Below are 15,976 nucleotides of genomic sequence, written 5' to 3'. Positions count from 1 at the left end.
CCAGGCAAACTAGGCTAGATGTCAGAACTGTTTTGTAAACATATAAATTATAGGAATAACTACAGAGTAGCAAACATTCACTACTTTTATAGCATGTATTTATTTATGGCTGCTTAATTAATTTTGGCCAGCTAGCAGGCAGTGCAGAAAAACCACCATCATACTAGTGGCTCACTGTTAACCAACGCACGTGCTTCAAATACTGTACGTGTACTGATTGTCAATTGCTGTTAAACACCGGGCTCACTATAATGGCAAACAGGACTTAAATACAGCTTAGATATACTAAGCGCTGTGGTGCACTGCAAATGATCCACGTAAGGAAACACCATGGACATGCCCTTATTAGTCCTGGAACTGAGGTGCCAGTGCTGCAAAGCAAACAGGCTAAGTCCTTTTTGGCTTTAATCAGACCTCCCATTATGATGGTTAACAGACCTTCTGCTGGAACTATGAGATCTCATCTCCGGCCTCCCTGCAGTTATAGATTATGTTTTCCTAAACACAGTCAGAAGGGGGTCATTTTGGTCTAGACTTTCTAGATAGTTAAAAATTAAAGGAGAAACTAGCTTATATTAAAGGATGATGAGTACAGAGCTTCCCACATATCTTGCCTGCTTTATACAGAGATGGAAATAATGCTTAACAAGAACTTTGCCTTTGTGACTTCTTAGTTACTTTTAAATGACTTTACCTGCCAATGTATCGGCCTTGCAACAACCTAAATGTCAGCAATTATGGTACAAATATTATAGCACTCTTCAGCCAAATCCATTTGCAATACCACTCATTCAATCTGCACTGAATGGAGAGACCAATCATTAACGTTAAATTCCAGGTGCCACAGCAAAAATCTGTGTTGCAACATTACTTCAACACCATTGTATTACAAGCCAAAAATGGAGTCTATCAAGCACAAACTTTCAAAATTTGTACACTGAAAAAGAGAAGAGAAAGAAAAACTGGTCAGAGATTTAAACCTGTATATCAGTGCTTCACTTGGAGCTCCATCCTCCTGCTCTATTTCTCATTTCTTTCCCATTTTTTCCCACACGGTCTTAGGTTGGCTAAAGCTGGTCATGAAACCATGATCACTAAGACACTACTGTCACCTAGATGTACATTTCTGCCTTTCTGCCAGACACTACCACATATTAGCCCTGGAACATATCACGTAAACTGTTATTTGTCCACTGTGGAGAAAAGTGGATTCGATAACCTCTCATGGGAGGCTTTCTTACTCCGCCTGGCTCTCTGTGCACCGTGGTGCTTCTGAAGCACTCATGATGGCTTGGGCTCAGCCTCTGCTGTGGACATATATGCTCTAGCGAAGGACTAAGAATGAACAAGTAAGGGAAAAGTGGTAAATGACAATATCCTAAACTAGGACTTCTGTCTTTGAGCTGAATGCCTGATGACAGCTGACCCAAACTCAAAGTAAAATGTCCACAAACTGGAACCTCTGAGAAACAGAATAATTTGATAACTATTCCTTATAGTGATCAAAGATTTTGTTTTCCAAAAGTTGCACAACTTAAATAATATTCATTCACACGAATGCAACAATTTTGCAAAAGTTTCTGCTGATTTATCTACACATAAAAGCTTCATGTGACTTGGCTCACACAAAATATGCTGCTGTAGTTAGGCAAGGCACTCACAAACTGTTCAGTGTCAAGCACTGTGGTAAGAATTTCTTTAGCAATAAACTTCAGAACTGCAATTCATAATAAAATATTTAGACTTTACTGACTGTGGAATATTTTTTACAGGAACACAATTTATAATATCAACAGCACAAACCTGACGCTTTATGAGGAACTGTTCCAAGCAGAGGGATATTTATAGTTGGATCAGCCATTATGCCCTTATCCAAAGAGTGCAAAGACAGGAACTCATAGAAGTACTCAGCCTATGAAAAAATAAATGAAAAACCAATAGGTATTTTAATCATATCAATGGAAGCAAACTATTTAGCATATAAACCTACAGCAGAAAAACTTCACACTTTTTATTATGCCATTCACTGGATTTGTTTCTATTATTTCCCTGAGTGCTTCTTCACCTAAGCATCATTTTCCAATAATTTTCTCTTATTTCAGAGATTTCAAGTGACCATACAGTAATGAGGACAGAGCATAACAGCAAGGAAAATGGCATGCACACAGTGAACAGATGTTATACAGAGAAGACATCTTTAACAACCCACACCTTTTATATCTGGGAGACCACAAAAAAATGTATGAAGACTAGGCTAATCCCTAAAGTTGCTTTTTGGGCAGAATCCTCCTGGAACTGACTGGTGAGCCTGGAAGACCTGCCTGCACCACAAATGCAGTTTAAAGGACGTACCCATATGCATGATGCAACTGCGGCATGAAAATATCTGCGCTTGCTCTTGGTTGATCTGCACAGCACAGCACATTGCCTTGGGGAAACAGTGCCAGACAATAAATAGTCACATTGCTGGAGTGCCGTGCTAGGACATGAATCTTGCCTGAAGCTCCGACACTGCCTTGTTCAACCTCAGTTCATTAAATTGTTCCAATAGTGGAGCTGAGAGCTCTCCTACAGAGTTGGATTCATGTCACTCATTATTAACCGCAACATAAATGATTTGTTTTGGTGATTCCCAAAAGGTGTTGGCATGATTTTAAAAGTACTTTCCACTACCTTCATCCTACACTCAACATGCATCTGCATTGTGGCACAGTTTGTAGGCTTTGGTACTTTGTTTCATGGGACTCTGGACTCTCTACTGAGTCATATGCTCAACATTTCTTCATATTCAATGCAAAGTAACGTCACAAGTCTGCAGCATATCTGTACACACCACGTACACATGAGATGTATGCATCTTAGCAAGTCACTGGAGGTTTCCAGTACCATCAAGGGCACCGTTGCAGGTGTGCAGAGCAAGTGGAAATGAACCTTTTGCCCTAAAGTCTGGCTTCTCGTTTACCCTGAAGCATATAAGGAATCACAGGTATTTGTACCTGCTGCTCTCAGAAAAACACTTGAGACCTTAGCATGGGCACTGGCAAAAATGTCTTTTCATCCAGCAGCTCACTGATATTAGACAGTACTGTTATGTCTGCTTTTTAGCTAAAATAGTGAAACAAAGAGGGATTAAAGCCAACATTTTATGAGAACTTTGGGTTGATAAATGGTAGTTAATTTATGTCTACAAGATGGCAGTCAGTGTCCTTAGCCAGGAGATTGTCTTTTTTCTCCTGTGATGTCCTGGCTGCCTAGTATAAAGAAGATGAGGACTTACTGGAGTGAGACCAGTGAAGGGCCACAATGGTCAATGGACTGGAGCATCTGATATACAGGGAGAGGCTGAGAGAGCAGGGACCGTTCAGCCTGGAGAAGGCTGAGGGGTGATCTAATCAATGTATATAAATAGCTGATAGGGAAGCATAAAGAAGATGAGGCCAAGCTCTGTTCAGTGGTGCCCAGTGGCAGGTCAGGAGTCAGCAGGTACAATACAGAAAACTCCATCTGAACCTGAGAAAACACCTTTTTACTGAGTAGGTGACTGAGCATTGACACAGGTCGCCCAGTGAGGTTGTGGAGCTTCCATCATATTCAAAACCCAACTCAACACAAGTGGCAAGTGTCTCTAGGTGACCCTGCTTGAGCAGAGAGGTGGGCTAGATCACCTCAAGATCAGCGTGACTGGTCTCAGATCAGCCTCAGCCCTCCTGTGATGCTCTGCTAACTTGAGCAGAAGTCCCAGCAGCCTGTGAAAGACCATCTCCCTTTAGCTCCTGGTGACACCAGCAAAGCACTCATGAGCTGCGTAGCAAGGTCATTATGAAATTCCTGATCAGCCCTCCTCTCGCTCTGTGGGGACAGCAAGGAAACCCCAAACAGCATGCAGGGGCTGTATTCTGCACGAACAGTCTTCAGAGGGTGTTGAGTAGGCATGGAGACCTCAGAGGAGGACTCTCAAAACAATAGGGAAGGAAGCGATGAAAGTTTTTAAGGGGGGGGGGGGCGGGACATGAAGAGAAGCAGTAAAACAGGAGATGAAAATTCAAGTCTGGGGTAATGTTCAAAAGACTGCTTTTAATTATAGATTTTTTTTTCCAATACAATATAACATGCCAAAATATGAAAACAAGCCATAAAGTCAGATTGTGAACATTTTTGTTTTCAAATAAAACTCTGGTTCAGAAAAATAATTATATGTCTCCACACATCTATAGAATAGTGCAGTGAGTGAGTCAATGCTGTACTGTCTGTTTCTCATTGGTTAGCTTTGATGTTTGGTTATATCTAAACCAGGTCATAATGAGTTGGGATATTAAAACATTATGTTCTTACTATTCTAGTAAACAACAACTGGTAACTAGACCAAATAGCTCCACTCCCATATTTCCATTCCAGCCACGCTGTTGTAGCAGGACAGCTTGTGAGCCAGAGCCTTGACTTGTAGGAATGGAAATGGAATCCCATTTTCTAGAGTTGAAAGGACAAAGACAAAAAGAAAGGGGACCGATTGCTGCATAAGACACAGTACTCATCACCTTACAAGGAAGGAATTCCTCTAACCAGAGCAGAGGTGTAGCAGTGATTAGTGCCGGAGGCAGGAGAACATTCTGCTCATAGATTAAAAAGATGAGAAGAGACATTGCAGAAGCAACAGGCTGCTCAGGAGGAAAGTCATGCATTGTGCTGGGGGGAGATACCTGCTCTCACCATTTCTGAACAAAGGTTTGTACATCTGCTGAGTTGACAAAAACTGAACTTATTGAAATTATAGTGCCTAAGAAGACCTGTAACACTTCAGGTAGATCCAGCTAGCATGATGTCAAAGTTATGAAGCCATGTGCTGCAGAATATGTTTGCAAATCACATGTGCTGGACTGAGTTGGTTAAATTTTGATATAAAAATTATATACAAAAACCACAGAGAAGCTGCACAGTGGAGTAGAGTAGTTTAGCTCCTCAAACCTGCAAATCTGAAACAAGACTTGGCTGCCATAAATCCTATCTATTTGGAAAAAATCTGTCTTGACACAATCCCTACATCCAGTCTCCAGTATTGTCCTACTGTATTTGAGTTGATTGTCAATTAACTTGCATTAATCATCATGACTGAAAAGCAAACAACATGATCTCAGCAAATATTTACCATGCTCCAGCCTAGCATGAAATTTAGTCATGATGGTTAATTGAAATGATAGCTCTGTATAATTAAAATATTGTCTAGGGTCTACCATAATTTGTGCTGTAAGTGGTCATTGTGAGTGACCTGGTAGTGAGAACAAAATTTCCTTGCATATTGTTGAGAGATAAAAGGGAAAACCCCATAATCTATAATCCCTTTTCCATTATAAAAAATTTCTTGTGGCTTTTTTTTTTTTTTTTTAAGTCAGCCTATGAACTGTCTGGCACATGAGGCAAAATTTGGTAGAGAAGCTAAATCTTAGAGGAATGGTGTTATCAGAGGTGATGGAGGAAATGAGGTTTGAGATAAATTGCTGATCTTTGACAATTGCACACTCTGCATGCACAGAAGACATTTTGGTTTTGGCTTGACTTCAGGAATCACTCAAGGAAGAATATGCTTTACTTTGGTATAAAGACTTTGTTTGAGACCCTCAGAAACTGAGGCAAGGGTCCCTGCAGACCTTGCATGAACAGTCTGGGGACTCAGAGCCTTCAGGCAGCAGGTAGCCCCGCGCAGCTGCCCTTTAACAGTTCCCCATATGGGCAAAGCCCTCAGCAAAGGGAGGAAATTTTGGTTTAGGCAAATAATTCCATGGTTACAATTAACTTTTATGGACTTTAAGTGGCTGTTTTCTATAAATCAGAGGAATTTAAAAGGTTATAAAAATAACGAAGCCCTCTAATAAGTATTGTAGCAAACATCTGTCGGCAGTTTGGTTTTAAGTGATATACATTTAAAATTCCTAAAAAACTCCACTCCTCCATACAAGATCTACTGCATCAGAGTTTTCTTACCACTCAGGTGCCATGTCGTGCCTACCTTGGTTTTGTTTCATATTTAATCAAAGCATTCACAGGAATGTGCTTTAAGTTTTCTTCATTTTACATGAAAGATGATGTAGGATTAGAAGTAATGGTAGTATCTGAAGCAGAGTAACTTAAGCTGCTGTATGTCACAGCTCAATAACCTAATGGAATCCGCAGCCTTTCTAACAATGAAAAGAGAATGTGTGTTAGCTTTGCAAGTAAAAGTAAGAAATTAACTATATTTTCTTCTCATTATTTTAAAGAGATCAGTGCTAAATATTCTATTCTGTTATCAGTTAAATGAGAAATACACCCTAACACCAATTTTCTACATTTAAAGAAAGAAACTCATCAAAAAAAGTTCCTTTTTGTCCCAGATCCATGGATATTTCTGGCTACGCACACACTAGAAGATTCTAGGATGCATTATCCATAGCAGATGCTCACAGCTGCATATGTCATAAATAAAATCACAAAGTGAGGCAATGTATGTGTTTGTCAGGTGTTTACAGCATGGGCCATTGCTTCTCCAAGATATTAACTGCCTTAGGTCAGAGAAGTTGGTCCGTCTATGTTCCAAGATGAAGCATGAAGCAAAATGAGATGAATTCCAACAAAGAGGCAAGGCTGTAGACATACTGCACATACCAGGCTATTGAAGGAGTCTGGCCAGGGTATGAGTATGTATGTCAGCAGCACATTTTGTTACTGTGGTGCAGTCTAGACACTGCTGTAATCAGCAACGTTATGATGCCTCCTTATACATGTGGATAATAAAGTGTCTGCCTACAAGGTTTCATTTTTCTGCTAGGGAAGGCAGCTTTGCTTTACCTGCTAATTAGTCCTGTCACAGAGTGGGTAAACCATTTTTTGCACCTCAGTGTGACGCTCAAAGGGACTTGCCATCAGCCTCCACTAGGTAGTCCCAAAGTCAGAGGCGTGCTTAACAATATGAAGTGATACAGAAACACACTTGAAGAAAACCAAGTTACACAGAAGACAGGGTAACCGGCCCATTTTCCAGTACCAGCTGCTAAAGGTATTGGAATGAACTGAAGCAGCAGGATTAATGAAAGCAGAGACTCACACAAAAGGAAAAATAGAGATATTTTGGTGTTTCTGAAAACAGACCCAAATTAGAATTCAGCAAAATGGGTAATCTCAAAGAAAAATACATTATGTGACAGTGTTAATTGCAAAATGATGTGGTAAAATGCACACAACTCTGGAGAGCCTGTTTTATGTCTGCTTTCTTCATGTTAAGAAAACTGTGGCAGACTGAAGAAAATCCATGCATGAGGAGGAAGACTTTTGTAACAACAGAGTGAATGCCTGCGTGCAACTTTCAACAATAACCACTTGTGGTTTTATTGCTTTTAGAAGAAGAATGGTACAAAAACTCTCTGACTTTGTCAATGGAAGATGACTAACTGGTGCTTAATAACTCCTGTGGCATGTGGCTGTGGATGGTAGATCAGATCCTCCAACAGAATGATTGAGAAAGCTGAAAGGAGAAAATTCTTGGTTGTTATCAAAAGGAGCCCTAGATTTTCAAAGGTGACACTGCAGGCTTTCAAGAATGCTTTGCACAGGAGAGATGGACAGAAATCTTTGCAGAATACATTAGCCTTTCCTCCAAATAATGAGAAAATAATCTCTGTAAATATAAGTAATATGAAGAAATAGCTGTCAAGAAGCTTGATAAGGCCACAAAGTAATAGATTTAGATTACATTTAGCAGTTGAGTTTCTGGCAGTTGTCTGATGTTTGGGAGACATGGGAAACAGCGGCTACTTGGTGATTTTGAGCTGGTATTTTCTCTCACCAGACTTTGAGCTCTGGAAGCACTCTAGCATTTGAAAAGGTCATTTGAAACCAACCTGAGACTGGAAGCTGAAAGGCTTGGCAGAAAGAATGATGTTCAAGAGGGACACCAGTGAAAAAGACAAATCCAAGTACACCAGCGGAACATTAACTTTGAAATTCATCCTCGCACGCAGAAAAAGCAAGCTACCTGAAACAGTGGGCCAATAAATGCCTGTTGCACATTCCTGTCCATCACTAGCCTGCTAATGAAAATATGATTTTGTTTTAGATCAGAGTCAATCCCTTAATGCAGTAGGTATCTGCAATGGGGACAGTGGGGCCATTCCACAAGGCTAAAGCCTTGGAAAGCACCATACGGGCAAAGAGATCCACAGCAATTTCCAGGTAAGTACAAATACACTGATACAAAGCCATGTGGTACGCAGGATTTCTTAAAAAAAAGTCAAACAAATTTACAGATTTTCTGTGACGTATTTTATTACTGCTTCACTAGAGTTACTTTCGAGAAAATTACGCTAAAAGGAGACAAAATCACCAGGTTTTTGATAAATATGCACAGTTAATTACATCTTGAAAACCTCTAGCAAGGATTGATATTTCTCAGCATAAACCAGGCTGGAATGTACATGCGCTAAATAAGTTTCCTTTAAATTGTTTTCTCTCTTGTCTTACATAAGAAAATTAGATAATTCTGCTTTGGCAAAGGGAAGAGAAGCAAACAATACACCAAGAGAAATAGCATTAAGAGTTCAGATTAAAAAAAGTAGAAGATACACAAGCCTTCATTATCTTCAAATATTTAATGAATCATATTGTTCTGGTATCCTGAGAGCTGGTAAAAGCTATTCTCCTGAAAAGTTATTTCTTATTCTATCACAGCAAGGGCTAATTCATCCTTTTGTCACTCAGCAAAAGATCAATGGTCTCTCCAGAGGAGATTTCATTATCAGGGATGTTCAAAATGCCTATTTCCTAAGGCTAATAAAAAAGGGGGAAATTATTACTGCTCCTCAGAGAAAAAAACTAAAATGCTGTGTCATCAGGTTAGGTCCTAACAAAACAATGCTATACAGGTCTACTACTGGCACCTGCAACACATCTATGTGGCTCTATCTACATTGAGAATAAACTATGAGGTTATTTTCTTTCCCTCACAGCTTGAAAAACAAGTGAAAACCTTGGCTGGCTGGTCCTGGGAGTGCATCTTTACAAAAATTACAGACTGTTTGCAGTTCAAGGCTCTGGACAGATTTATTTATAATTAATAAATTAGCCTGAAAATTATTTTCAGAGAATGTAAAATAATTTCAATAAAACCTTTACAACTAAGGAAACGATTGCACTAACAAGCATTTAGACTAGTTATGCTGGAGATCTGAGCAGATACTACATTTAACTGAACAGAATACTTTTAAAAGCACAAATGTAAACCTTAGAGATGGTGGCTCATCTGGTGTGACAAGAGAAAGTTCACAGCTGAAGAATAAGCTAATCCACCTCTTGCATGGTGGTAAACCTGGATAATACACACAGATTCATTTTGGCCGTGCTTCAAACTTCCAACGCTTTTTTCTTAAGCCTCTCGGGACAGCTTTGAAGTTGAGGATAAAGCTCCTCTAGCACACCATTACCAAAGAACAACCTTCTGATTATGATCTCATGAAAGCGTAATCAATAACTTACACAAGTTAAAAGCGTGGCAAACAGCAAAGGTCACGTAATTGGGCCTTTATTGAGTCCATGTGTTTCACTCTTGGCTTTAACTAGCACTCCTGTATAATAAATATCTCTCCTCAAAATGTAAGCAATGAACTTTCTCAAAAGTTATGAAATCTCACCGCAGCTTCTGTCAGACTGGAGTCCTTCTGGGGTCTCAAAGGGAGACACTTCCATTTTCGTATACCCAACTGACAGAAAGCTTGCAGCACCTCAAAGTTCCTTTATTTACTGCTCAGTAGATAATGGTCTTTAGCCTTGTATTCCAAGCAAGTGGGTGTTTAAAAGTTATGGAGAAAAGGTTTTGAAAAAAATTCAACTCTTTCCTAACTAGTTTTTAGAAAGACTTCTTTAACACTGCCCTCTTTTAACATCTGCTGCATGGATTTTTCAAATGCCTTTTGTTTGTGAATATCCAAAGTAATTTTGTTCTTGTTTTACAGGCTGTCATTGACCAAAGCAAATTCTAGATACTACCTTGAAAGAAGAACTGAATTTGGTGTTTAAATAGAACATTTGATCAGTGTGTCTGAAAAGGAACTTGTGTGTTTTTCTGTTGTACCTGAAATCACACTGGTCTGTCTACTGAGACAAGACCTCAGCATGTGGACATACATTACTGTAATATTTCCATGTACCACACAGGCCTCCACATACCTATGTTCTCTGTAACTGTACTTTGAATTTTTCAAAGCAAGATGGACTTATCTTCACAGTAAAGCAGGGAAGTATTACCTTATCCCCAGTTTCTGATGAGAAACTAAACAGTTTCTACAAACAACTTTTCTGTCTGTCAGGCTGTTTCCACAGGCAGGGTCTGCACAGCTTCATCCCTGGGTTATGGTATCGGTCTCACAGGGTCCAGTCTTTTGAGTTAAGGTCCAGAACAGTCCAATGTATTTCCCAGCATTTAAATTAAGTATCTTCTTTAAATCCAGCTCATCCTCGACTTCTTGTACACTCAGATGAGAGAGACCAGCACTTGCAGAAGAAAATTCAGCCCAGCCAGAGTCTGATTTACCTGCTGTCTTGAACTACCTTTCTCTCTCTCCCTGGGTGCTGATGGAGTCTATTTGCAGCATCAGCATCTTCACATGGCCTGGATCCTGCTGACTTTCTCCACGCTGGTTTTCTAGCACAGTCACACCCCAGAGAGGTGGTGAGTCCTGAACTTCACTGCGGCACATGGGCTGTGCTGCTGAACACAGACAGTTCTCTGCACTTGGCATCATTCCACTGAGTTTTAGCAACAGTTATTTGGAGAAATCCTCTTATCAAAAAAGTCTTCCTTCTGCCCCTAGCCACTGCTAGTGTACCAATCTCTTCCTGCTCTTCAAGGCCTGTCCTTTTTGCCTTCCCTATCTTCTTATCACAATCTTTCTTTAGAGGGGGATCCAGATGATGAACATGGCAAAGAACCATGCTGGTTTTCATTTTTTTCTCCTTCTGCTATGGTCCCCTTCTTCAACGGGATTAAGAAATAGTCCTGGCACTTTCTAATTTAAAAGTTTTGTGCAGATGAGCTCGGCAAAAGACAGAAGTAGTGTTCTGATACAGGCAGTGCTAGCATTACCAGGGCAATCTCCCTTTTGAGGAAGATGAAAGAAAATAAGAAGAGTTATGACAGCCAGGGTCAAGCTGAGTTTCCAGACAAACCCTCTACAGGAATGAGTCCTATTCAAAAGGTATGAAGTTTATTTTGGGAAAGTTACATCCTTCTGGTTTTGTTTGGCTTTGGGTTTTGGTGTGTTTGTTTGTTTGTTTGTTTTTTGTTGTTATAACTGCCCCATTTGGGATTAAAGAGTTTTGCTAAAATCAGAGATATCATTTATTCCTTGACAAACAGCTACGATAAATCTGGTCTGCTTTTGCAGACCAAGGTCCAGTTGTCCTTATTGTCACTCAATACATCCTGGGTGTGCTGACAATCCCTAACTTCTGCTGGAGGCAAAGGCTGCTGGAGGTTCTTCAAAGCTCCCAGGCCAGCCTTTATTGACCAAATGAAGTGAATAGCTCTGGGCTGAGTGTGGGCCATGGTACCTTCAGGAAGAAAGAAACACGAGAGCAGAATGACGCCCCACACTGCAAACCTTGCTGAGCTTTCATGTCTGCTCTCTGCATCACTACAGGGCACAGAAAGACAGTGCTTGGCACAGCAGCCTGGGGCTCAAACCCTCCCTGACATCTGCAGCAGGACTCACTGAGATACCAGTCAGCTGAGTCCATTTTGTTTGGTTCTTCTTGAATTTCTGCCAGTTAGAAGATGCTTGGGGTTTGGGAGTTGTCTCTCTGTTTTGATTTGATTTGCCACATTTTCTGTAGCTCACAGTACTGGGACTGCACCAGGGCAGCTCAAGGTAGCCTAAGACTGTGCCATTTCAGTCCCACCCCTCTTCAGACGTGGCTGTGTGATGAGCTAACCAAGACAGCATGTCAAGTTAAAAGTCAATCAATTCTTTTGGCAGGACTTGTTTTCAGCCAGAGCAGCTCCCTGAGCAGCCACATCAGCACCGGCACAAGAAAAAGAACAGAAATATGTGACCAGGAATGGGAGAGAAGATGGGACAGTGTCTGCTGCCAGCCTGGCTGAAGCTGTTGTGGAATGGCACTGGAAGCGAAGTGAACTGTTCCCATGCCATTGGCAGACATCCAATTTTGTTATCCTGGTGTGGGAAAGCAGCTAAACTGAGAATTATCACCAAGAAGATGGTTCCTCCAACGCTCTGCTGAGACCAACAGAACCTCCACCCAGATAGGGCATGCTCATTCCCAACAGCACTGCCAGAGCTGTCATGTGGAAACACCGGGAATAATTCAAGTTGACTCCGGTTTGTCACGTTTTTAAGCTTGTGGCAGTTCGTGTTAACAGGTTTATTTGGAGCACCACTGGATTACAAAACACGTTTCTTTAACGTGACCAGGGAGCTGTACTCTTTAAACGGAATATGACGTGTCTCTCGGGAAAGTGAGACAAGCCAAGTGCTGCTTTTCCGAATGTGGCATGCCACTTCAGTGTGCTGTGAAGCTGAATTTAGGCTAGGTTGCACATCTGTTTTCAAGTGGCTGCCTTGGCACATCTTATGAAAGATGTACAGTGTCTTACAGAAGAAACTGCACACGGATGCTGCACCAGGAGGCTTTTGTGATCATACCAACCATACATATAGTTTGCCAGTGAGGAAATCACTGGTTGGGGTATGACCTGTCTCAGATAAGGCTGGCGCTGGTCTGGTGCAAAGGTGAGGCCCGTGCTCTGCTGCTTTTGCACGCGAGGTGCTCAGGCAAACCAGACTGGAACATATGCACTCCTGAATCAAGGGAGCCCGACTCTCCTCCAACAGCCTTCGCCGTTACGGTGGTGCACACAGCATATGGGCTCCCTCCTGTGGATCTCCTAAGAGGTACCAGAGAAGGACCACGCAAGGACAACTCGGGAGCACGGCAGCCGAGGAAGATGCCGCACAACCTGCTCCCTTCAGATCTGCTCAGAAGAGGGACTTCCACCCCCCTCCCCAGTGTGCAGGGAAGGAGATCCCATCTGCTCCACTCAGAGAAGGGACACACTGCTGTCTAGACAATGGGATTAAGTTTAAGCAATATGCAAACTATTTTCAAACTTTTAAATCTCTGAGGAATAAAGTGGGTTTTTTCCTAATTGTTTCTACTTTTCAATCTTTTTATTTTTTTAAGGAAACTGAGGAAATGCTATACAAAACACACTTTTATTAACCAAAAAAAAAAAAAAGTTTCAATAAATCTTATGGAAATACCAGTGAATAATGCTGTATGTCCAGACTGAACTCTGCCTCTGTTTTTACAGGACATTAAAACCTCATTAAGTACATGATCTCTGGTTTTACAGGACATTAAAACTTCATTAAGTGCATGAGCCCATACCAATCCTCATCTATGAGACATAACATCATGCAGCTTCTTCTGTAACTGTGACTCTTATACAATCAAAGAACTGGTGCTGAAGTCCTGCAGGTTTCCTCAGAGTGAACGGCTGTTACAAACGCTGAGTAGCCTTTGAAAAACCGTCCCATTAAGTCAACTGGACACATTAAACCACACAGTTGCAAGCTGTGCAGTACAAGATATACAGAGGTCCAGGGAAAATATGCTTGCACATGAAAGCCAACTACCCTAATGTAATAGTTTGTTGATGTAACCTTTCAACTGTATTAAACAAACAGAGATGCGTATGAATTAGGGGTGGCAGAAACTGCAATGCCACAACTTGCTGATCACAAGATTAATTAGAAATGTTTTTTTGGGAAATGTGTATGGAAAAAACTCTCAGGCCCAAACCATGCCGGTCATATGCAAATATCCACATAAGCTTTCAGAGGAAGATTTTTAAAGTAGTAGAAATTTGTTCTCAGAGAAATTATCATTTAGCTTCAGGCTATTACCGTACTTCTGAAGGACAACAGGTGAACAATGCACCTCAGTTAGAAGGCCCATTTTCCATGATATATTGAAAAGTATGTTTAGTTAATGGTTGAGTTTTCAACACGCAGTTTGTACAAATTTTAATCCAAGGCTTTTTGCTTTTTCGAAAAATTTCTTCAAATATTTTCTATTGAGAGTGGTCAGTAGCTCATCTTCTGCTTGAAGAAATATAACTTATATTTTATCACAGGAACTAATTTGAGTATACCATTACTAAATCTGATTTATCTGGAAGTCTGTAATCAGAGATAAAAAGCAAGCTTCACCTAAACATCTCTGCTGCTTGTATCATCAGAGTAGATGCTTATGCATTTAAAGTAAACTGTCCTGTGAAAGTGGCTGGGGTAGAAAAACCAGATTTATTGTCAAGGCAAAATAATAATGTGTGATACAGTCTTGTAAACTCTCACAATTGAATAGCAGTTCAATAAATTCTGCTTAGGTTATAAGAAAAGCTCCAGCCCTCCTTTCTATGTCTCACCACACTCAGGGAAGCCCCTGTGGACTGTTTGCTTTCTCCACCTTCCCCTCTCCTGGGTGGAATAATCAGACACAGCCTGAGCAGAAGACTGGCATAACTCTCTCCTTCAATCAGAGAGGCTTAATTTGGGGATCCTCTTCTGTCCCAATGGGGAGTGGTTACACAGGAAACAGAGAGGGAAGAATCTCAGAATTCTGCTTTCATCAAAGGGCAATGGCCATCCCTTTCTTTCCATACCTTAAAAAACTGGCTTTCTGCTTCCACTCTTCATGAGACCTCTGTCCTGGGGAGGGAAAGAAATCCTGAAGAACCTGGGTAGGCTCCATCACCTGCCCATAACCAACACGGGGGGAAAGACCTTACTGAAGTTACCTTTGCCGACAGAGACAAGAAACATGCATAAACCTTGAAACAGAAGTTTCTGTTGGAGTTGTTGGGATTGTGGAGAGGTGGAGAAACAGAGAGTTCACAAAAACTTGCAGAGGCTGTGAGCTCTAGACCTCCAGGTAACCATTCCTCCTGCCAGCAAACTTTCAGATTTCTTTTTAAATATTTCCCCATTAATTTAATTGGATGAATTTATACTGTTTGATTGTATTTTACAGGACGAGAAAACCTTACTTTTGGATGAATAAAGGTGTCGTTTATGTAAGTTAAATACCTAGGAATGTTTTAAATCTTGTGATTCTACTGTTAGGTTTCAATTAATTGCTGTCTAAAGAAATCATAAGAACAGTGGCATCATGGCACCAACTATATAAATTATGACGTTTATTTGACTGCAAATGTTTGGCAGGACAATTTAAAAGGGTCCCTTAACTAAACAGGACATTCACACTGACACAATTCAAATGTGAACTCAATTAGTGGGCAAGATAAGGCACAAGCTTTGTCCCATCGAAGGAAAGCTACTGTTATGTCAAGTAAAAATGTGAAACCTGAGTGGTTCTTGATGTGATGAAGGCCTCTCATTTCTATCTGTAAGGGACAATATGATCTTCTCCACTCTTTACTTAATACCAACAGGGCACAGCGCTGCCTGGAGGGGAGGAATATGTTGGCTTTCAGCTACACTCCTTTGCCAATACACAAATCTGATCAACCTGAATAGATGTTCCTGTGCAAAACTGGAAGGAACGAGATAAAAAAACATCCAGAACAAACCAAAAAAAAAAAAATTAACCAAGGTAATGGTCAGCATGCCCTGCTAGAAAATTATTTCCCAACACTAAATGTGGCTATGCATTTCATCTGTTACTTGTGATTACAGACCCAAGTAACTGTATTTTGCCTCTCCTTCCTCTCTGGCAGATGCCAGTGTGATCTGCTGTACAACCTGCTTGTTCTCTCTGAAGGTCCCTGTGTGGAATACTGCAGACACATAGCTGCTTGCAGCTATTTGATGTATCTGTGGCTTCACAAGGAAAAAATAAATTTGTTTCAACCTGGTCACTCAAACGGACTCTGTTTCAACAGTTCAATTTATTTCCCAGAACCTCTGCAAGAAAG

The 15,976-nt window shown here is 40.8% G+C and overlaps 1 protein-coding gene across 1 annotated transcript in view; it reads right to left on the bottom strand.

The window, feature by feature from the left end:
• The window catches only part of WIF1 (WNT inhibitory factor 1), a 46,287-nt gene that overhangs the window by 20,212 nt on the left and 10,099 nt on the right, over positions 1–15,976 (bottom strand). The window contains exon 3 of the mRNA XM_042793414.1: positions 1,804–1,912. Coding sequence (XP_042649348.1) covers positions 1,804–1,912 — 109 coding nt within the window. The remainder of the gene's footprint in view (positions 1–1,803; positions 1,913–15,976) is intronic.

Source organism: Tyto alba, unplaced genomic scaffold, assembly GCF_018691265.1.
Source record: "Tyto alba isolate M040663 unplaced genomic scaffold, T.alba_DEE_v4.0 Super-Scaffold_2, whole genome shotgun sequence".
NCBI lineage: Eukaryota > Metazoa > Chordata > Aves > Strigiformes > Tytonidae > Tyto > Tyto alba.
This window is presented reverse-complemented; position numbering and strand designations above follow the sequence as displayed.